We start from the raw sequence: 22,656 nt of genomic DNA, 5'->3' as shown, positions 1-22,656 counted from the left end.
ACGGAAGGACAAATACTATGTGATTCCAATTATATGAGGCATCTAAAATAGTCAAACTCTCAGAAGCAGAGAATAGAATGGTAGTTGTCAGCAGCTGTGGGGAGGGGGAAGTGGGGAATTGTTGCTCAGTGTGTATAAAATTATTTTGCAAGATGAAAAAGTTTTAGAGATCTGTTGTATAGCATGGTACCTGTAGTTAACGGTATGGCATTGTGCACTTTAAAATATGTTAAGATGATAGATCTCATGTTGATTAAATTGTTCTTACCACTAACACACACACACACACACACACACAACAAAAGGAAATTTTTGGAGGTGAAGAGTATGTTTAGTATCTTGATTGTGGTGATAATAGAGTTCATCAAGACATATGCATTAAATGTGTGCAATTTTTTGCTTATCAGTTATACTTAAAGCTTTTTTTAAAAAGGCAGGGAATTGTGACAAGAAAGAATCTGGTGGTCATTGGGTGTGTCCATCAAAGCACAGGAAGATGATGCCCCAGCAAGTGGATACGTAATCCCAATTCCGTCATCTAAAGATGTGTGTATTAGTCTATCAGAATGCATGTCTTTAAATGTCTGAATTAAGCCAGTATCTTCCCTTACAGTTGATCCCATGTTGATCAGATAAGCTTAAGACAATTTGCCTCACCTTGTACTTTCCCTAAAGAAAGGGATCTGATCATTCAGTGCAAATCTCCTTTGAATAGGACAATTTTTTTTTCTCATATTAGTCTCTTGTGAGTTGACCTGGCAGAATAGTCTTCATGACTCTAAATAATTGTGGTGATTCTAAACATTTATATGCGATAAAGCCAAGGAGCATAGATCATACTGTGGTCAATTCACCAAGATAAAGATACTTCATTAGACTTTTTGGAAACTGGCCAGCCAGCTTTCTGCATGGGCAATGAAATCTTTCCAACGTCTTTACTTTCAAGTTTCCAGACTAGATACTCTGGTTTTTGGTTTGTTTTTTTGTTTGTTTGTTTGTTTTTAGTGTGCTTGTTTTTTACATCCATATATTAATAACTAATTCATAAATACACCACCAGTATATTTATCACTCTGGTTTTATACTCATGATTGTGTAAAATCATCTAAATTAGCGTATGACACCATGCTATTTTTAGCTGGAGGCTTTGGATTGGTGCATTTTAGAAAAGACTTTGTAAACTTCCAAGTTTGAGATTTACTGGTGTCTTTCTTCAAGGTTCTGGTTACCTAAAATGATGTCTTTGATACATGGGTGCTGGTCCTAAAAATGGATGTAACTTTTTTGATTCATCACAACTAGTTTCCTAAACCTCCTCCGGAGGTAAGAAAAATTATATAGAAGGATGAATGCATTTTATCAAGACTCTTAGGTTGTTTGAATAATAAAATTTGGTGACTAATTTTTTTAAATCCTATTATGTTAATAGATAGTGGCTATACAATATTTAAAGGGTTGATTTTTTTATTTTTTTTTTTTTTTGGAGACAGAGTCTTGCTCTGTTGCCCGGGCCAGAGTGCCGTGGTGTCAGCCTAGCTCACAGCAACCTCAAACTACTGGGCTTAAGCAATCCTTCTGCCTCAGCCTCCCAAGTAGCTGAGATTACAGGCATGCACCACCATGCCCAGCTAATTTTTTCATATATTTTTAGTTGTCCAGCTAATTTCTTTCTATTTTTAGTAGAGACGGGGTCTCGATCTTACTCAGGCTGGTCTCGAACTCCTGACCTTGAGCGATCCTCCTGCCTGGGCCTCCCAGAGTGCCAGGATTACAGGCGTGAACCACCGCGCCCGGCCAGTGTTGATTTTTTTAAACAGTTATATTAAACATTTTTAAGCCCCCTACAGATCCAATCATGTGATACATAATTTACTCATTTTGTAAATATCCTGTCCATCAAGATTAAGTAAACATAAGATTTGCATAAATAATCTTTCAATTCTTCCCTCCCAATCTTAAACACAGTACATTTAGTGTTTCATATCTATGGTCCCTATGAGGCTGTAAATCTCAACTGGGAAGCGCATGCCTGCCTCCCCCTACCTCCCACCTCTGCTGAAAACCATTTGCAAAGAGTAATGTTACTGTTTGGAATGGATTATGCATGTAAACACTGTAGAGGAAAAATGTTTTAAAGATAATGTGTGTATATGTTGTATACATACATGTATATATAATAAAAATTATTCTAAACTTTATATGGAGAGACAAAAGACCTAGAAGAGCCAACCCAATATTGAAGGAAAACAAAGTTGAAGGACTGACACTACCTAACTTCAAGACTTATTAGAAAGCTGCAGTTATCCACATATTTGCTAAATGAATAGACAAATAGACATATCGCTAAAGGAAAAGACATATACCAGTGGAATGACATAGCCCAGACACAGACTCACATAAATTTAGTCAACTCATCTTTGTCAAAGGAGCAAAAACAAGACAATGGAGAAAAAGATAGTCTTTTCAACAAATGATGCTAATACAACTGGACATCCACATGCAAAAAAATTTAGAAGTAGACCTTATATCCTTCACAAAAAGTTAACTCAAAATGGATCTCAGACATAAATGTAAAATGCAAAACTATAAAACTGGAAGGTAACATAGGAGAAAACCTAGATGATCTTGGGTTTGTCAATAACTTTTGAGGTACAACACCAAAACCACAATCCATGAAAAAAGGAATTGATAAGCCCGACTTCATTAAAATTAAAATTTTTTGCTCTGCAAAAGGTACCGTTAAGGGCTGGGTCCAGTGGCTCATGTCTGTAATCCCAGTGCTTTGGAAGGCCAAGGAGGAAGGAGTCCCTTAAGGCCAGGAGTTTGAGCCAGCCTGGGCAACATAGAGAGACCCTATCTCTACAAAAAATTAAAAATTTTAAAACATTAGCCAGGCATGGTGGCATGTACCTCTAGTCCTAGCTGCTTAGTAGGCAGAGGCAGGAGGATCACTTCAGCCCAGGAGTTCAAGGTTGCAGTGAGCTATGATTGGGCCACTACACTCCAGCCTGAGCAACAGAGCAAGACCCTGTCTCTAAAAAAAAAAAAAAAAAGATACTGTTAAGAGAAAAAGAAGAAAAGCCACTGTTTGGGAGAAAATATTTACAAAAGACATGTCTGATAAAGCACTGTTATCCAAGATGTACAATGACCTCTTAAAACTCAACAATAAGAAAACAACCCAATTAAGTGGGCAAAAGATCTGAACAGACACCTCACCAAAAAAGATACAGATAGCAAATAAGCATATGAAAAGATATTCCACATCATGTCATCAGGGAAACTGCAAATTAAAACAGCAATGATATACCACTTCACACCTACTAAAATGGCAAAAATCTGAAATCCAAAATACTATCAGCAAATATTGGTGAGGATATGGAGCAACAGAAAATCTCGTTCATTGCTGGTGGGAATGCAAAATGGTACAGCCACTTTGAAAGACATTTTTGTGATTTTTTTCAAAACTAAACATACTTTTATTATACTGTTCAGCAATCAAACCCCTTGGTATTTACCCAAAGGGGTTGAAATTTATGCCCACATGACCAGCACACAGATGTTTGTAGTAGCTTTATTAATAATTGCCAAAACTTGGAAGCAACCAAGATGTCCTGCAGTAGGTGACTCGATAAATAAACTTTGGTACATCCAGGCAATGGAATATTACTCAATGCTAAAAAAAAAAAAAAAAAAACAGAGCTCTATCTAACAAGCCATAAAAAGACATGGAGGAAACTTAAATGCATATTTCTTAGTGAAAGAAGCCAATCTGAAAAGGCTCCCATACTGTGTGATTCCAACCATATGACATTCTGGAAGAGACAAAACTGTGGAGACGTTAAAAAGATGAGTAGTTGTCAGGGGGGTTAGAGGGAGAAAGAGATCAATAAGCAGAGCACAGAAAATTTTTAGGGCATTGAAACTACTCTGTATGGTACTATCATAGTGGATACCTGTCATTATCATTTGTCCAAAGACATAGAAAGTAAAACACCAAGAGTGAATCCTCATTTAGAGTCCTAAACTACAGACTTTGAGTGATAATGAAGTATCAATGTAGGTTTGCCAGTTGTAAAAAATGTACTACTCTGGCAGGAGATGTTGATAATGGGGAAGGGTATGCATGTGTGCAGGTAGTAAAACTTCTCTAAAAAAATTTGAAAAGATATATGTATAAATGTTAAAAATTCTCCTCTAAAAGGTAATTACGTAAGTCAGCATTTTCTGACAGTTTGTTTTCAGAGAAATAAACTATGTAGTCAAAAGGATAATTAGCCCTGAAATGATTTATACTGCAGTAAACTGTGTATTAATTCAAGACATGAGAATTAGTTATCTTAGTTTTCTAAGAAATAATCAGATTTTTAAATGCCAGATTTAATTCATCTTGCATTCTTAATAGACAAAGTGTATAAATTCCACACACTTTACACTCATTTCCCAGCTCCAGTCTGAAACAATGACCCTCAACTGTACTTCCTTGCATTTACAAATACTTTCATATGTAAAAGGTTACTAAACTGAAAAACCAAGAAGATTCTTCATTAAAAAGAAAATAGGGGCCGGGCGTGGTGGCTCACGCCTGTAATCCTAGCACTCTGGGAGGCCGAGGTGGGCGGATTGTTTGAGCTCAGGAGTTCAAAACCAGCCTGAGCAAGAGCGAGACCCCGTCTCTACCAAAAATAGAAAAAATTAGCCGGGCATGGTGGCACATGCCTGTAGTCCCAGCTACTCGGGAGGCTGAGGCAGAAGGATTGCTTGAGCCCAGGAGTTTGAGGTTGCTGTGAGCTAGGCTAATGCCACGGCACTCTAGCCCGGGCAAAAGAGTGAGACTCTGTCTCAAAAAAATAAAAAAAGAAAATAGGAAATACTTAAGAACTGCATTATTAAACTGTTATTATTTGCTTATAGTTTTACTAGGTATTTATGTAGGTTTTACAGAAAAATACGGCCTAAACATATAAAAATGAATTGTTAAGAATCCTAAATTGAAAGCACTCTGGAAGTTGATACAAACAGTACTCCAGGAAAAAAAAAAAAACCTTAAAATGCAATAACTATAAGAGGCCTTATTTTCTTTGAAGGGTTAACTGACAAGACAGCAGGCAGTCCTCCTTTGTGAGAGGAAAAAAGATATGGAGAAAAGACTAAGCTAGAATTCTTTTAAGGATAATCAAACACTGTATTTGTGACAAAGTTCTTAAAGAATTTCCAAAGTAAAGCCTTTTTTATTTTTATCAGAGACTAGGAAACTCCTAATGACTTGTGGGTTTTTTTGGTTTGGTTTTTGACAGCTGTGACTTAAGTTGATTAAAAAGTGACATTTCTGATAGAAAAACCTTTTTCTCAGAATATGAAGTCTTGCCCCAGCACGTTGATAAGCCTAAAATAAATTAGGAATTGGTCCTAACATAAATGGAATTAATTTTGCTTCTCCTTTTACCAACTTTTGTGTTAATCTTTAGTAGTAAGCTCTGTCATTGGCTCCAAACTACTTGCGCTTTCTTAACGTACTGAAGGAAGTAAATCTTAGAAGTTGGCAGTTGTGGAGTGGGGGGTGGCTAACGTCTGTAATCGTAGCACTTTAGGAGGCTGAGTTAGGAGGATCGCTTGAGCCCGGGAGTTTGAGGTGGCAGTGAGCTGTGATGATGCCACTGCACTCTAGCTCGGCCAACATAGCAAGACTCCGTTTAAAAAAAAAAAAAAATCGGCGAGCATATATCATTTAAAATGAAGTTATGAAAATCAGGGCCAGGCACTGTGGCTCACGCCTGTAATCCTACCACCCTGGGAGGCCAAGGCAAGAGAATTGCTTAAGGCCAGGAGTTCAAGACCAGCCTGAGCAAGAGCGAGACCAGATCCTGTCTCTACTAAAAATAGAAAAATTAGCTAGGCACAGTGGCGTCTGCCTGTAGTCCTAGGTACTTGGGAGACTGAGGCAGGAGGATCACTTGAGCCCAGGAGTTTAAGGTTGCAGTGAGCTGTGATGACAACACTGCACTCCAGCCCAGGCAACAGAGTGAGACCCTATCTCAAAAAAAAATAAAGTTGGCAGTTATAAATAGAGAGTATTGGCGAATGTGATGAATATGACATTTTAAAATGTAGACAGATCATGTTTGTAGGCCTAGAATTTTTGTTGTTTGGGTTTTTAATATTCCTACGGGACTCTAGGTCTAGGTCAATGGTCCTTAATCTTTTGTGGTTAATCTGATGAAAGTTAGTGACCCTCTTCCCAGAAAGTGCACATATGTACAATATTTTGCCAGTAGTTTCTAGGATGGACCCCCCCCAGGTTAAGGACCCATAAATCTCAATTTTTGTACCATTTAGAAGTACGTATTTATACAATATTGGTTTTAATTTTTAAAAAGATATAAAGTAGTTTTCTTAATAAATATTTTTCATTTTGCCAGTTTCTAACATTGTTATATAATGTCTTAAAATAATACACTGAAATTTAAAAATTGGTATAGATACTATCAGGATATATATTGTCTTTAGTACCTACACTACTTTTCGTTCATTCTCTTGCCAAATTCTAACTCCAACTTTAATGTAAATCAGAGTCAATGGATAAAATAATTTATTAATAGTTTAAATTTATATAAATGAATAACGCTTTAAAATCTATCAACGAGAAACCCATACTCCTTATTCCAAGAACATCTAATTTGAGTAGTCTTATAAGTGAAAATGTTATTCTCATTAATAGTATTAATGCTAGAAGTCTTAGAAAATCTGAGGTAAAAAAGATGAGCTAACACTTTATACTGTAGGCCTATGCTTTAGCTGTTGAATTTCAAGACTAGTCCCCAAAAGATGGATGATAATTAGAGGCAAAATGACAAAACAAGTGTTTCGAAATTTATGGGAAAGATGGTCACTATGCAGTAATATAAAATTATGGCTTTTTATTTTTATTTTTTTTTATTATTTTTGTTTCGTTTTCAGACAGAGTCTTGCTCTGTTGCCTGGGCTAGAGTGCCCTGGCGTCAGGCTAGCTCACAGCAACCTCAAACTCCTGGGCTCAAGCAATCCTTCTGCCTCAGCTTCCCGAGTAGCTGGGACTACATGCATGCGCCACCATGCCCAGCTAACTTTTTCTATATATTTTTAGTTGTCCAGCTAATTTCTTTCTATTTTTAGTAGAGACGGGGTCTGGCTGTTGCTCCGGCTGGTCTAGAACTCCTGACCTCCAGAGATCGTCCTGCCTCCTGCCTTTGGCCTCCCAGAGTGCTAGGATTACAGGCGTGAACCACCACGCCCAGCCAAAATTATGGCTTTTTAAATTACTTTCTCTGTTTTTATTTCTAACTGAAGACTTTCACTCAATGCTTTAAGATCAAAATTCAAGGACCATGAATTTATAGAATTAGAGAATTTTTAAGTTGAAGATGACTTACACGTGAGGTTTAGTGACATGAGAACTAAGAGCAAGATTACAAATACGATTAATGATTGTGATGATTATAAGAAGAAATTAGATGTTGCTAATGTGATAGGTTTTTTGCTGTTAAAATAACTTAAAAATTCGTTTATTTTACAAGTAAGAAAACTGCATTTCAGAGAATTATTACATTTTGGACACCTGATTTCCTATTTAATGCTCTTTCAACACTACATTTATTTCTTCTGGGCAATCCTTTAAAAGTGTGAATAACATTATTCTTACAGATTATAATGTGGTTTATATTGGTTGTCTCAATCAACAAAGGACACTAAGAGTTTCATTCAGGCCAGTGTGGTCAGTTATGAAAAAGAAAATAATTATAAATACTTAAATGATTTATGTCAAGCAAATGTAATGTTTAATATTTTCAACATCATACGGATTATGTCAAGAAAAAATAACCTGTTATACTTTCAGTTTAGCAATGAGCATAACTCAGTGAACATAGTCCAAGCTAGCGAAAGCTCTTGGATTGGTGAAGGATAAATAAGTTTGATTTAGGAAATAAAATGAATGGATAAAATCTTTCATATATAATTTTGTAGTGCTGGGAATAGTGAAGTTAATTTGGGTAATACTGTCTAGATTATTTGGGTACCTAGAAGCACTAAGTCATGGTCTGAATAAGAAGTTTTATGTTGCTGGGTAGTTGAGGAAATTCAGTGTTGCTTGTCAGTAAAATTTAAGTGCCTAGGACGATGACATTACTAGGAGATTTTAGCCACAATTGAAAAGGGAAGTAGAAATAGAAAAAACTTTTCTGTTTTAAATTCAGTAAATTCAGATAATAGCTGTGAGATAAATAAATTGGGGAAATGTTTTATTAAACCTTACTTTTAATTTTACTGGTAACCATAATGGAGATATAGTCGCCATTATGCCAATAATTGCCAAAAGTTTCAATACTTTTTGTTAAAAGTCCTGGTCATCAGCCATGGTAGTGAAAGGTTATTTTTCTGCTCTTATTTTTAATCATAAGGTCTTTGTATTCCATCACTAAGAGATAAGTGCTCTTTATTCACCACATATAGTAAATAAAATAGTACATATTCATATATAAATATAACCATGGTACATTAAATGAGCTTCTGGGTCCACTTCTGGTACCTTGATAAGTATGAATGTCTAATAGTGGTTTGAAGTAGCAGAAAAGGGGGAGATTAGATAGAAGGGTAGAAAAGAGGACAGATGTCTTGAGAAATGTGGATGAACTGTGTACATTGTAGGGGGAGTAACCCACAGGAGGGGGAAGACAGAAGAAGGAATACCCAGACCTTGATGTGAGTGACACAGATTGAAATGTTTGGGAAAACTAAAATAATGGAATAAACACCAGCATAGTCATCTTAAATTCTGTGGGCCTATTGTAGAAAATAAGTGGAGAAGACTTGCTGTTTGGAGGAGCTAATTTCATTTTTCCCTGTCTATATATCTTTTCATTCCTGGTTTCTCTGAAGAGAATGAGAAAATGAGAATTCCTGCCTCCTGTGGGAGGACTTGCTTTTAAATCACTCATAGCCCGCAGGCTGCATTTTTTCAGGTCTAAGTAGAAATAGCAGTGGAGATTAAATATGATATCTTCAAGATAAATGAATTACAGTCAATGGAAAGTCAGAAATGACATCATGGGTGAAGACAGGTGAGCTCATTTGTTCTGTTCATGAAGGATGGTTGTCTTGAGTTTTGCTTTTTATTTTAAGTTCTTGGATTTAGTTTGTATTTGAGTTAATGGGAGGAATGGGGGAAAGAGGGTGTTTTCTATATGTGTTTTCTAATATCTGCAACATACGTTGGCAGCATAATCAAGATGTGTTTTTGGTTGTAGGATTTTTTTTAAATCATGGATAACATTTCCTCAACTCCTGCTTTCTTATAGGGAAAAACTAGTCATTGGTCTTAGAGTTTTTAATGTTATATTTATAGCCAGAAAGAAAGGTAAAAAATGGACTGGGCTTTCTGCCAATTATATTAATCGTAAGAGCAATAGTATTAACCAAATGCCTTTAATTATATTTCTGTCAATGATAGTATGTTTTTAAATGAAGGCAACCAGGAAACTAAGGTATATATACATTATGATAATTTTTAGAGCAGCACTGCCCAGTAAAAATATAGTATGGATCACATATGAAATATTAAATTTTCTAGCTTTTTTTAGATACCTTAGAATTTTTTATGTAAATGATCGTGTAATTTGCAAATAAGGGCAGTTTTACTTCTGTTCCAATCCATATGCTTTGTATTGATGGTTTTATGGAGTATATTTTTAATAGCTGGTTTAAGTTTCTTGTCTACTGATTCCTTTGTCTGCCATTTCTCAGTACATTTCTATTGATTTATTTTTCTCCTTGTTGTGAGTCATTTTGCCTTTTCCTTCATGCCTGGTGATTTTTTATTGTATGCCAGACATTATTAATTTTACATTGCTGAGTGGTATGTGTGTGTGTATATTTCGGTATTCCTTTAAAGAGTGTTGAACTTTGTTCTGATATACGGTAAATTTATGTGAAATCAGTTTGACCTTTGCTTTTAAAAGCTGTGTGTTAGGGCAGATTCAAAGCACCCTGTAGCTAATTAAGCACCTAGGGCTCATTAATCTTCACTAGTAAGGCATGACTTTTCCGAGAACTCTACCCAATGTCCCTGTATTACAAGATTGATTAACTTTGGCTAGGAGTAACATAAACTCTTCTCACCAGTGCGTGTGCTCTACTGTTTTCCAGTGGTACTTTGTCTAGCCTTGTGCAGTTTTACATGTGTAGATTATTACTCAGCCAGAAACCTGTGTAGTATCAAGTCTTTGCAGATCTGTGGAGCCCTCTCTGTACAGTCCCTTTGTCTCTGGTACTCTGTTCAATAAATTCTAGCCTGCAAATTGCCCAAAATCTTTGTCTCCTTAACTCAGGAAGACCACTGGGCTATGTTTAGGTTCCCCCACTGTGTATTGTAACCGTGAACTCTCTCTAGGCCATAATGTGAGGCAATCATAGTGCACACTTCATTTTTTCCCCCATCTTTCAGGGATCACAGTCCTATATTGCTTATTGTCCAATGCCTGAAGACAGTTGTTTCATATGTTTTGTCCAAGTTTTTAGTTGTTTACAGTGAGAGGGCAGGCAGTTCTCATGGCTGTTTAATCCTTTGGAAAAGTAAAAGTCTCTTACATATGTGTGTTTCAGTACCACGGGACAATGTTAAGGATATTACAGTAGTAATTAATGAAAGTTGGGTTGAAGGGAGAAAAATATTGGGATTGTATGACTCTAAATATTATTAGAAATTAAATGTGATCTTCTACTTAATATGAAAACTTACATTATCTAAAAACAAATATTCATTCTTTTAGAAGTCTTTAAATTTTTTCTTTTTCTTTTTAAGAAAACTTATGAGAAACAAACAACATCTTTATAATTCATGGATATGGTAGCAACTTTAAAGAAAAGAGAAAATACTTTTTTTTTTTTGAGACAGAGTCTGGCTCTGTTGCCCGGGGTAGAGTGCCATGGCGTCAGCCTAGCTCACAGCAACCTCAAACTCCTGGGCTCAAGCGATCCTCCTGCCTCAGCCTCTCGAGTAGCTGGGACTATAGGCATGCGCCACCATGCCCGGCTAATTTTTTCTATATATTTTTAGTTGTCCGATTAATTTCTTTCTATTTTTAGTAGAGACGGGGTCTCGCTCTTGCTCAGGCTGGTCTTGAACTCCTGACCTTGAGCGATCCACCCGCCTCAGCCTCCCAGAGTGCTAGGATTACAGGCATGAGCCACCGCGCCCGGCCGAGAAAATACTTTAAAAGTAAACATAGTTATATATTGGAGAAATATGTCCTTTGGAGTCCGATATGGAAGCTATTCTCTCAAAAACAGTTTTATATTTTTTTTAAACAGGAAAAAAATGGGTTGTTTTTTTTTTTAAAGTTTGAGATCTTTCTTTGAAATTTTTTTTAGAATACAGTTTTTCTGGTCATCACATGGAAAGTTGATTGGATTTACTAGAGTGACTAATTTAAATTTTTTTAAAGATCAAGAAAAAAATTAGATTATTTCCGTTAGTAATCTCTCTAATGTTTTCCTTGACATGTTCTACATTGGCTATTTTATAACCTTTTTCCCATTTACCACTTGGATTCTTAATATTTTTCTTCTTGATTTAGGTAAGGTTCTTTTATATATAAAAAATAACTGCAGCTTTTTTGACACGTTTCTCTTAGTATGTTGGCTTGCCCTTTTTAGTGAGGTATGCTGTTGGATATCAAGTTTTTTATTTTTATGTAGTCAAAAAATTCTCTCTTCCTTTCTGATTTATTATTTCTAAGCTTAGAACGTATTGACTATCTTAAAGGCACCACAAGCCTAACGGTGTGCAAAATAATGCTCATAATGTGACTCATAACTCCACCACCTCACCTCAACCCCCTCGAAAAAAATTCCCTCATTAATTTTTGAATCATTTCTAGTAATCCCTGTCCCAGTAAGAAGCTCCACCATCTGTGTGGTTCTACAAACAGAAGACTTAAAAGTTGTTCTTGATTACTCTCTCCCTTACCCCCTATAGCTAAAATCCAGCACCTACTCCTGTCCATTTTACCACCTAAATATAGCTTGAAGCTGTCGTTCTCTCTACTTCTGCCAAAAAAAAAAAAAAAAAATTCAAGCTTCCATTATCTCTCATGTCTGTTACTAAAATACACTCTTAACTCATCTCCCCACTTTGGCCTCCTTCCATGCTATTCTAATGCTACAGTAATAATTTTGAGACACAAATTTGTGTTTTTCTCTCCTTAAAACCATTTTTGGCCAACCTGAGCAACGTAGCAAGACACTGTCTCTACGAAAAATAGAAAAATGAGCTGGGCATGGTAGCACACACCTGTAGTCCCACCTGCTCTGAAGGCTGAGGTAGGAGGATCACCTGAGCCCAGGAGTTTGAGGTTGCTGTGAGCTGTGATGATGCCACTGCACTCCAACCTGAGTGACAGAGCAAGACCCTGCTTCAAAAAAAACCAAACAACCATTTTTGGACATTTCATTGTTGTAAAGGCAAAAACTAAAGTTTTTTTCTTTGACATAGAACCCTACCTACCTCTACAACCTCATTTCATGTTACGTTTACTTACTTCCTCTGTACTCCAGTCACACTGCATTCCTTTCGGCTCACTTTGCTCCCTTCAGAAAGCTCTGAAGATGCTTCTCCTTTTCCCTGTAACATTCTCTCCCTACCTTCCTTCTCCTGGTAATTCCCACTTATCCTTAAGATCAATTTTTTTTAAATACTTTTTATTTCTGTATCTGCTGTTTGAATCAGAACCATTTTAATCAATTTATTTTGAGAAGCCCTCTCTGACTTACATGTTGTCAAATACCACCATGATATGTAGCACTGTGTACTTGTCCTTACAAGCACTGGATCCCCATGGTGTCTCCATACATAACACAGAAACTTGCACTTAATAGGCCCTCAGGGAATATCTGCTTGAATGAATTAATGATTGTTCCTCAAGCTAAATTTTAGAATCATTTAGGTTTTTCAGTGACATTAGACATTAAGGTCATTAATTTGGGCAAATGTGAAATGGTATTTTTCATTTATTTAAATCTTTTATCACTTTGGTGGTTAATGCTTTTTTTTGTTTTTTTATTGATATAGTTCTTATTAAAGTTATCCTTAAGTTTTGTGTTATAAATGGAATCTCTAGTTGGTTATTTGTATTTTGGAGTTTTATCTTTATCCAGTTATTAGTTTTCTCCCACTTTATTTAGAATTTTACTAGAAAATAAATTATGTAGGTTGTATATTTAGATAAACTATGTAAATTTATTTAGAATTTTACTAGAAAAGTACATGTTGCATAGTAAAATTATCCAAAACTGAAATGATTTTTTTACATAATCATAGCTATATGTTTAATCATAAAACTGGGGAAAGTTCTCTTTAGATTTTAGTCAAGGAATATTTCTTTCTGAGAAAATATCTTTAAGGCAGTGCCCTACCCTTGAACATTTAACATGTTAACTAAGTTAACTGGTTTGAAAAATGTTTATATTATAATTATAATATCTATATAAAATTTAGAGCTCATACAGTTGTTCATATATGTCATTTTGTTACTCACTCCCTAAACTCTGTAAGGTTCGTGGTGGTATTAATGACGAAGAATTTAGTCACAGGCCCATTGAGAGACTTTTTCATGGTCATTAAAATACTGAGTTCCTGAACCAATCTTTATTCCCCACTCCATCTTATTCTTTAAAGCCTATGCTATTTCTCCTGTGTCATGTTGCTTTGCATTTTATGTATAAAGCAATCTGAAAGTACTTAATTGGATTCCAAGTGAGTTGTTTAAGTTGGAAACTGCTAGAATATCCCTGTTGCACACATAAGTGCACATGTAAGAAAAACATCTATTGGATGTCGGGCAGGGGGGAGGGGGGAGGAGGGAACAGGTATATGCATACACAAAGAGTGCGATGTGCACCATCCAAGGGATGGACACGCTTGAAGCTCGGACTGGTGGGGGGCAACCTACGTACCTAAATATCTGTACCCCCATAATATGCTGAAAGGAAAAAAAAAAGAATATCCCTGTTGCATATTTTTAATATTTATATTTTTATGTATTATTTAGAAAATCATTTAAAATAATTTTTCTTGTAGAAATCTCCAGAAGTTTTGTCTTTTTGGAGACATAAGTGTTCTACAGCAGCAAGGAAGTTTGTCAAATACATACCTCAGCAAGGTGGACCCTGATGGCAAAAAAATTAAACAGTAAGTTATATAGTTAATAGATAGAGGCTTATATTAATAATAATTTGTTTCTGAAAAATTAGAAGACACAGAGGAGTAATGATTTTTTCCTCAAAAGAACATATGTCCTGGAAATGTCTTAACGATGAAATACAGTGATCCGCATATGCCATTCCATGTCATAACTATAAGATAAATCAAAGAACTTGCTGGATGATCACAGCTATTTAAAATTTATTTCTCTGCTTGCCTTTGTTATAACATAAATTGTATGTCATCGGTCTTTTCTACTAAATAGATGTAAAATGCTGTTTTCCTTGCCAGAACATATTTCTATGTATTTAATAAATCAATATGTTTAATATACTTTATTTTAATGTGAATTTTAATGGTATTTATATTGGGTTGAATAGAAATTAATGAGAGGAAATGGATCTCAACACTGCATGCCATCCATTCATTGCCTATTTTCAAGTCAGCGTTAAAAAATTTATAGCTAAATATTAATGGGATCATTGTGGCATGTGTTTTCCTTATAGAATTCAGCAACTGTTTGAAGAAATACTGAGTAATAGTAGGCAACTGAAATGGCTGTCCTGTGGGTTTATGCTGGAAATAGTAACCCCAACATCACTGTCATCTCTCTCTAACGCTATTGCCAACACCATGGAGCACCTGAGTTTACTGGACAATACTACTCCTGGTAACAGCACTCTTATTACTGCAGTTGAACTGGAGCGATTTGTGAATTTGCACTCACTTGCCTTGGATTTCTGTGACTTTACAGCTGAAATGGCAAGAGTCTTAACCGATAGTAACCACGTGCCTTTGCAGCGACTGTCTCTTCTGGTCCATAATGTTTCTGTGATGCACAAGTCTCTGGACAACATGCCAAATGATGAGCATTGGAAAGCCCTGTCACGAAAGAGCACCAGCCTTCGGGTCTATATAATGGCTTTTGATATCAAGAGTGAAGATATGTTCAAGATTCTAAAACCCAGTATACCACTAGAGAGAATTCATTTTGACAGCTATATCACCTGTGTTTCAGGGGCTATTGTTGATCTTATATCCAGGCAGTATGACAAGTTCCTCACTCATTTTATATTAATGAATGATGTGATTGACACGTCTGGTTTTCCAGATCTCAGTGACAACCGAAATGAAGATCCATTGGTTTTATTAGCATGGAGGTGCACAAAGCTCTCTCTTCTGGCAATTCATGGTAGGTGATTTTGTTCACTGTAATTTGATATTGGCATTATACTTAAGATATTTTGTGGCCATAAAAAGATAGCACTAATCTTTATAGTGTCAAGAAATCTCGATATTATAGAAACAAATTGATATGCAGATTCTTATGCCTTTTAAAGTTTATAGGATATCACTTACAAATGGAAAGTCATACTCTCAACCATTAAGTGTTGTGCTCCAGCTTCCCTGTTAGTTTTTTGTCCCCTATGTGAATTATGGTATTTCACAAAAATGGCATTTGAAATTAAGTATATAAGAAAATATACATATCTCTCTGCAAGTAGATATAATTCCTCTAATCACAAGAACCCTTAAATACATAGCACAGAAGGAAGAGAAAGTATAATTTCTTTCATGCTCACTGCCTCATGTTTCAGGTTCTAGGCATCAAAGTATTAATTTGATATTTTTTAAATCTTGGTTCCATTGGTTAAGTATATGTTTAGGTCTTACTGGGGCCTTTCACTTTAATGTGAACTATTCTTATTTGGCAAGAGAGTTGCTATTCTGACAAAAGAACATTTTAGTTTCTTTTCTGATACTTACAAAATAATCTATAAGAATGTCTTAAGCTTTCTTTATTAGCTCTGTTTCATTATTTTCAAATTTTTTTTTTTTTAGTCTGCATTTGTGTGTGGGAATGTATGTGTCTTGCTTTTCAAGTTTTGCTCTATAGTTTGGCCAGTCATCAGAGGTAGTAGCAAAAACTAGATTAATATTGAAAGTGGTAAGTAAAATGGGGAAAAAGAAATGTCAGATTATTTAAAAGTTAATTTAAGCTAGTCTTTTTAAAGTCTTTTTCTTCTTTTAAGAAATAAAACATCAGATACTACAGCTAAAGCTCCTCCCCCATCCATTCTTCTTTAGTCCTTCTCAGAGGTAACCATTATTCTGAAGTTGGTACATATCATTCCCATGACTGTTTTATACTTTACATATTGCTCTGACAACAGTTTATCTTTAAAGTGTCCCTTCATAACTGGACTGGGAAGCATCATAGGAGATGATTTTTCACAAATGAAAAATACCAGTTTACTATGTATTGTTAATGGATACATATATATGAAGTAAAAATTTGATCCATATGATACATCACTCTCCAAAGCTATAAAATTTATTTACATATACTTTAAATGTCTTCTGTTTACTGAATGAAACGATATCAGAATAGGATTAGATCACCTTCCAGCTCACCATCCATAGTGGTGTTCTTGAAGATAGTATCAAACTTTTAGCCTTTTTTTTTTCTGGGCTAAACAATCATGCTTCCTTTTCCAATTTCAATATCTTTTTAAAGGAAAAGAACCAACGTGTTAAGTGAGATACAAATTTTAAGCTTCTCAAGAAGTACTGAATGAGGAAAAGACTAACTTATCAGAGAGACAAAATGAAATGCAAGGAAATGACATTATTGTGCTTATTTTCCAGGTTACACAGTGTGGGCACACAACCTCATTGCCATTGCTCGTCTTCGTGGCTCTGATCTGAAAATGCTTGAAGTCACCGAAGAAAGCATTGATTTTGACCAAGGTGAACTAGCCGACCAGGATGTAGATCCAGTGCATAACCTCATTGAGCAGGTATCCCTGGGCCTGGGTCAACCTTGGCACGCAGTCATGGACATTGAATCACTCAGTGTCTTCACTGAACCAAATCGTCATTTCTATAGAGAGATGCAAAGCTTCAGCGAAGACATTTAGCTTTTTTTAAATGTACAATTCCTGTGGTTACATATGCAAGTAGGGTCCTATTATGTTTTTTTTCAGTAGCGTGAATTAATCCCTTTGTGCTGTGTTTAATCAGTATTAGCTTTATAGAACTATGTATGTATATTCTACTTCTTGATCAAAGAACGTAGTCGGGTATTGGTTTAGAAGTTCAAAGTGACAATGTATAGGGCTTTCACGGCTAATGGACTTGTTACCAAACCTTAAAAAATATACAACCGAAGGTTGTCTGAGGTTGCTGGCTAACTTTTTCACTGAGTTACTCTGCCTTTTTGACATTTTTATTCCTTGTATGTCAGAGTTCAGAGCTCAGGAGCCAAAATATGTTTATACATATATAGATATATATCCATAGCCTGGTGGATTTGTATGCAATGCACTGCATCCATGCATTCTGATAGCATTTCATTAATTTTGATTTGAAATGGAAGAAGAGAGGATAATATCCCAAATGAGTTGTTCTTAATAGAAAAGCCAAGACTTTAACTTTTATTACGTATATAATAGTTGATGTCATCAATTACCATTCTGAATTTTGTGTAGTACTAAGTTAGAACATTGCTTAATCCTTTTTTTAAAAAAGATGCATTTACATAAACACAAATACTCAAATTGTTGGATTTTTAAAAACAATATTTTTCACATAATTTTCTTCATCAATTACATTATACATTCAAGTTAGCTTTTTAGCCCAGATTTCAAATAGTGGAGGAAGAAAGAAATTATTCCAGGGTAAAACCTCCTAAAGAAAATCAAAATACAAAGTTGTAAACACACAAGTTTGCAAACAAACATTAGTCGTGAAATCCCTAGCAACAAGTCACTGGATTTTTCTCTGTCAGCACGCGTGTCAGCTGCCAAAGAATAGACTTAACGAAGAAGTGCCCACATGCTGGCAGGGGCCGGCCCACTCTGGCCAGCCAGATACTGCTAGATTGTAATATTTAAGGTCGAATTTCGACCTGTGGTACACAGCTGTGCTGTGGCTCAGTCAGCAACCTCAGAACTCTGAAAAAACAAAACAAAAAAAGAAAAAAAAAAAAACATGCACCTGTTTCACTGTGAATAGTGAATGTAAAGGAAAGAAAGGAAAAACTGAAAGCTTGTTCTATCACAGGTATGAGCTGCTATGATACATGAAGAACATTCCATGAAGTATGTTTTAAAACCTTGTTATATCTGAGAGGCTTTAAAAGCCGATTTAACTGTTTCAGGGCAACCGCGGTACAGACGTGGTCTCTGTGAGACTTCCACCTGACCCCAGTTTTAAGTGGTACGAATGTTGTGCATTTAATGTTAAAGGACAGTCTGCAATAATAAAGTAAGTAGCCAACGTGGGTGCCCAGCAGTGCTGAGACCTGGCTGCTCTATTGTAAGCTTTGGAAACACAATTTATGCAACAGATGTCCAGATATGATTCTATTTATGGAAAAAGTTTATATGTGTTTTACAAATGGTTTTACCATCTTATATTAAAATGACCTTTTGACAGGTGTGCACTGTTTTGTCTCCAGTGAGCACATACCATGCGGATTTTATATGTACATCAGTAGTGTGAATCCACTGGCACGGTGTGTGTAAATGCCAGATGTGGTGAGATTTTATCTTATAAATGTGATCAGATAAAATAACTCCTGACAGAAACTGTAAGGAAACCAGCTGAATGTTTGACCTGATGACTGATATTGTATGATTTATGTTAAATGTATATTCTTTTAATCAATGAATAAAGCATTAAAAAGTGATCATTGTAATATATTTTATTGTATATGAAGCATGACAACTTTTAGTGTTAAATAAATGGCAATAATCCTTACGTTGTGTATAATCGTGTTAGCTCCTATTGTATTCTGGGGCAGCAAAGCTTAAATTTGGGAATAGTCATAAAAAGTCTTAGGCTGAATAGTTTGAAGAGTTTTTTTTTTTTTTAATTCACTTTCACAAAATACAAACTTAAAAGCAAACACTATACTTGTTAGTAAAAAATGCTAGTGTATCATGCACATAGACTACGTTATTGATATGGCAAAACTTAATTTGTATACTATAGGAGTTTTTTAAAATTCCTGTATCAAATGCAAAAATATTTAGATATGCCACTATTAAATACTTCATTAACCCCTATATTGCTTTACTTTGGTGTTATAATCTCCATTCTTGGTTGTGTAGACAAACAGCTCTAATATATGGGAAAGAAGTGGCTTCTTTTCCTTCATCTTCCCTTCCTTAATCATTCCAGACACTGACTCTTCTAGGCCCTGCCTCATCTTGGAATTGTTCTTACACCTACCACTTCCTTATTTCCTGGACACATCTAACTCCTTTGAAAGAATCAACATGTTTAAGTATGTATGTAAAATGTACCCAAATTTATTTGAAAAAGGAAAGTTTATTAATAATAAATACAAATACCATGCAAATGAAGGTTGGTGTGGTAAAGCACTAAACTGGGCATCTTGGCAACTGTTAATCTAAGCTCTGGCTCTAATGCTGCTTGAGCACAAACTCCTCTTAGACCTTCAGTTTCCTATTTTGTGAAATGAAACATTGGACTTGGCTATCTAAAACTGATTCCTCATTGAAATTTTCAACTGTTAACCTAACAGCTCATAGATATACAAGATCATCTTTGAACAAAGATATTAAATATTTTCAAGACATAGCGTACTAAAATATATGAAATTTACATATCTAAAATTACTTTCCCATTTCCCCCACCACCCTAGGAATAAATTGGGGAGTTGGTGGAGTAATGCCTGAGAGGGACAATGTGCTTATAGGTGAACGAAAGATGCAGAAACTAACTTGTTTCTTGGGGCTTATAGCATGAATCAGATTGGATCTTTATGAAGCCAGCAGCATCACATAGTGCTAATGGATTAACACACAGGCATGTGTGAATACTACCCAGGGATCATACCATATGCTGCATCAATGCTTCACAACCTTTTTCATGTACTGGCACACAAAAAATATTGTATAGCATGCTGGTATAAACTAGAAGGAATTGGAGCAAAAAATCATTTTTTAATATAATTGATAAAAAATAAAATGCAGAGGATTTAAGGAAAAAATATTGAATATAGGAACTTTGAAATAAAATCATGTCAAATGGTTTGATAACCTCTTCAAAATCTTAATACTGCAACCAATGAGAAACACCCCACAAATAGGTGATAATTTTTGAGCCATTAGTAACCATTCAAAAATTTATGTAGTCGAAATTAAGACATTTAACAGCTTTCTTTTCTCTCTTTGGGAAATGAAATGTTGAGGTTTCTTATAATATAAATTAATGTAAAATTCAAATGTATTTTTTCATTACAACTATTTCAAAATAATGATACTCTAATCTATAATCTCCTAAACATAACCCTGCTGCTTGCTGAGGCACACATCAGCCACCAACAGAAAGATATTTATCTGATGTATATGGAGGCAATTAGAGGCCTGCAGGGGGCCTTCCTACCTGCTCTTTACTTCTCTCACAGTTTCATAGACCCCCTGTCCATGACGGACAGTGGAGCATCTCATCTGGCCAGGGAGTAGTGAGTAACTGAGTTTGCTCTCGGCCCAGGGCACACTGTCAGACCCAGCTCCACTTCATTGTTCAGAAGACACTTAAAGCATCAGGAGGCAACTAGCCCAGGCTCCCAGGGTTCACTGGGTATCCTTGAGGTGCATCCCTCTGGTGCAGTCTACTAATTAATTTGGGTTGCTGGTTGTGGAATGAAAATGGAAGGTGTATCATGAAAAAGTTTTCAGGACTCTAGAATCATCCTTCCTTTCTGAAAGATTAAAAAAATGAGGGCAAGGTATACCATGTGTGGGAAAGAACTTGAATTGGTATATCCACTTTGGAAAGCAAATCTACAAGATCTTTTCAAAGCTGCCTGTGCCCGTGCCCTGTGACCCAGCACTATCACTCTCGATGTATTCTCTAACACCATGTCTTCTAATTTGTTTTCTTAACGCCTACAAATCCTAAAGGAATTTTGAAAAACCATGTACCCCTTTGCACATTTTTAAGTTAAACATAAAATTGGCCATAATCTAAGCAAATATTAAACATTTACAGTTTAAGTGTATATGTCACTTTTTAAAATGTATATAATGGAATCTAAATGCTATTGTAATTAGGTAGTATCCATCCATTTAAAAAACAATTAGCTCTTGATCATTTGGATATTTTATTTACATCATTCATTTTTCTCCTTAAACTCATATTACGTCAGTTATCTATTTATTGCCTGTTAGCTCTGCATGCTTTCTCCAAAATACGCTCTCTGATAATGGAAAAAAAATTCATGCCCTCTTCATAAGAGTGCTTATGGTCCATGAGGGCAAGGATCAATATGGATGGACATGCAAGTATTTGTAACTTTTTTCCTTGAACAAAAATATGGCAAAATGTTAATTAAACTTTGCTCTATCTAGGTAATAGGTAAAGGGTATTCATTATATTACTTTCCTATTTTTTTAAATAATTTGTAATTTAAAATGTCAATATGATCCAAGCTAACCAATAAATGCATGTTTCTAGACTGACTTGGTTCATAATTCTGGCTGAGTCTAAAATTGACTGTCTTAGTCCATTTTGTGCTGTTACAACAATACCTGAGACTGGGTAATTTAGAAAGAATAAAAATTGTTTTCTTACTGCTCTGGAGTCTGGGAAGTCCAAGATCATGACACCGCAGATTTGGTATTTGATGAGGGCCCAGTTTCCACCTCCAAGATGGCGCCTTGAACACTCCATACTCCAAAGGAACGCTGACCTCATGTAGCAGAAGAGCAAAAGAAAGTTAACCTATTCCCACAAGCCCTTTTTAATAGGGGCATTTATCCATTCATGAGAGCAAAGCCCTCATGACCTAAATACCACCCATTTGGCCCCACTTCCTGACACTGTTGCATTGGGGATTAAGTTTTAACCTATAAATCTGGGAGGGGACACAAACCACAGCAGCAGGAAGATAGAATATTGCCTTCTACCCATTCATGGATGAGTGCATCACAGTAACCTAAAAAGCTCAAAAGTGTACTGAGAGCTTAAAGACTAGTTTAGCTGTTTGCAGGAAAATTCTAAATAGACTTTTCAAAATATGTCATGGGGGAGGGGAAATATTGGTCAAAGGTACAAACTTTGGTTATAAAATGAGTAAATTCTGGAGCTCTAATATACAGCATAGTGACTATAGTTAATAATGTATACTTCAAATTTGCTAAGAGAGTAGATCTCAAGTTCTCACCACACACCAAAAAAAATGGCAATTAGGTGATGGATATTTTAATTAGCTTGAGTGTTGTAATCATTTCACAATGTATATTTATATCAAAGCATAATGCACATCTTATATACAATTTTTGTCAATCACCTCAATAAAGCTGCAAAAATGTCACTGTAGTTGACTCTATAAATCACTATTGTCATTAGAGTAATATTTAATATGGATATTATATAAAACTTCGGCT

At 35.5% G+C, this 22,656-nt stretch overlaps 1 protein-coding gene across 1 annotated transcript in view; it reads left to right on the top strand.

Moving 5' to 3' along the window:
* FBXO33 (F-box protein 33) overlaps nt 1-18,922 on the top strand; it is a 38,748-nt gene extending 19,826 nt beyond the window's left edge. The window contains exons 2-4 of the mRNA XM_012658334.1: nt 14,111-14,221; nt 14,740-15,425; nt 16,883-18,922. Of these exons, the coding sequence (XP_012513788.1) occupies nt 14,111-14,221; nt 14,740-15,425; nt 16,883-17,154 (1,069 nt within the window). The 3' untranslated portion in view covers nt 17,155-18,922. The remainder of the gene's footprint in view (nt 1-14,110; nt 14,222-14,739; nt 15,426-16,882) is intronic.
* Nucleotides 18,923-22,656: the final 3,734 nt, after the last annotated feature.

This window comes from Propithecus coquereli, unplaced genomic scaffold (genome assembly GCF_000956105.1).
Source record: "Propithecus coquereli isolate 6110/MARCELLA unplaced genomic scaffold, Pcoq_1.0 Scaffold116, whole genome shotgun sequence".
Lineage (NCBI taxonomy): Eukaryota > Metazoa > Chordata > Mammalia > Primates > Indriidae > Propithecus > Propithecus coquereli.
This window is presented reverse-complemented; position numbering and strand designations above follow the sequence as displayed.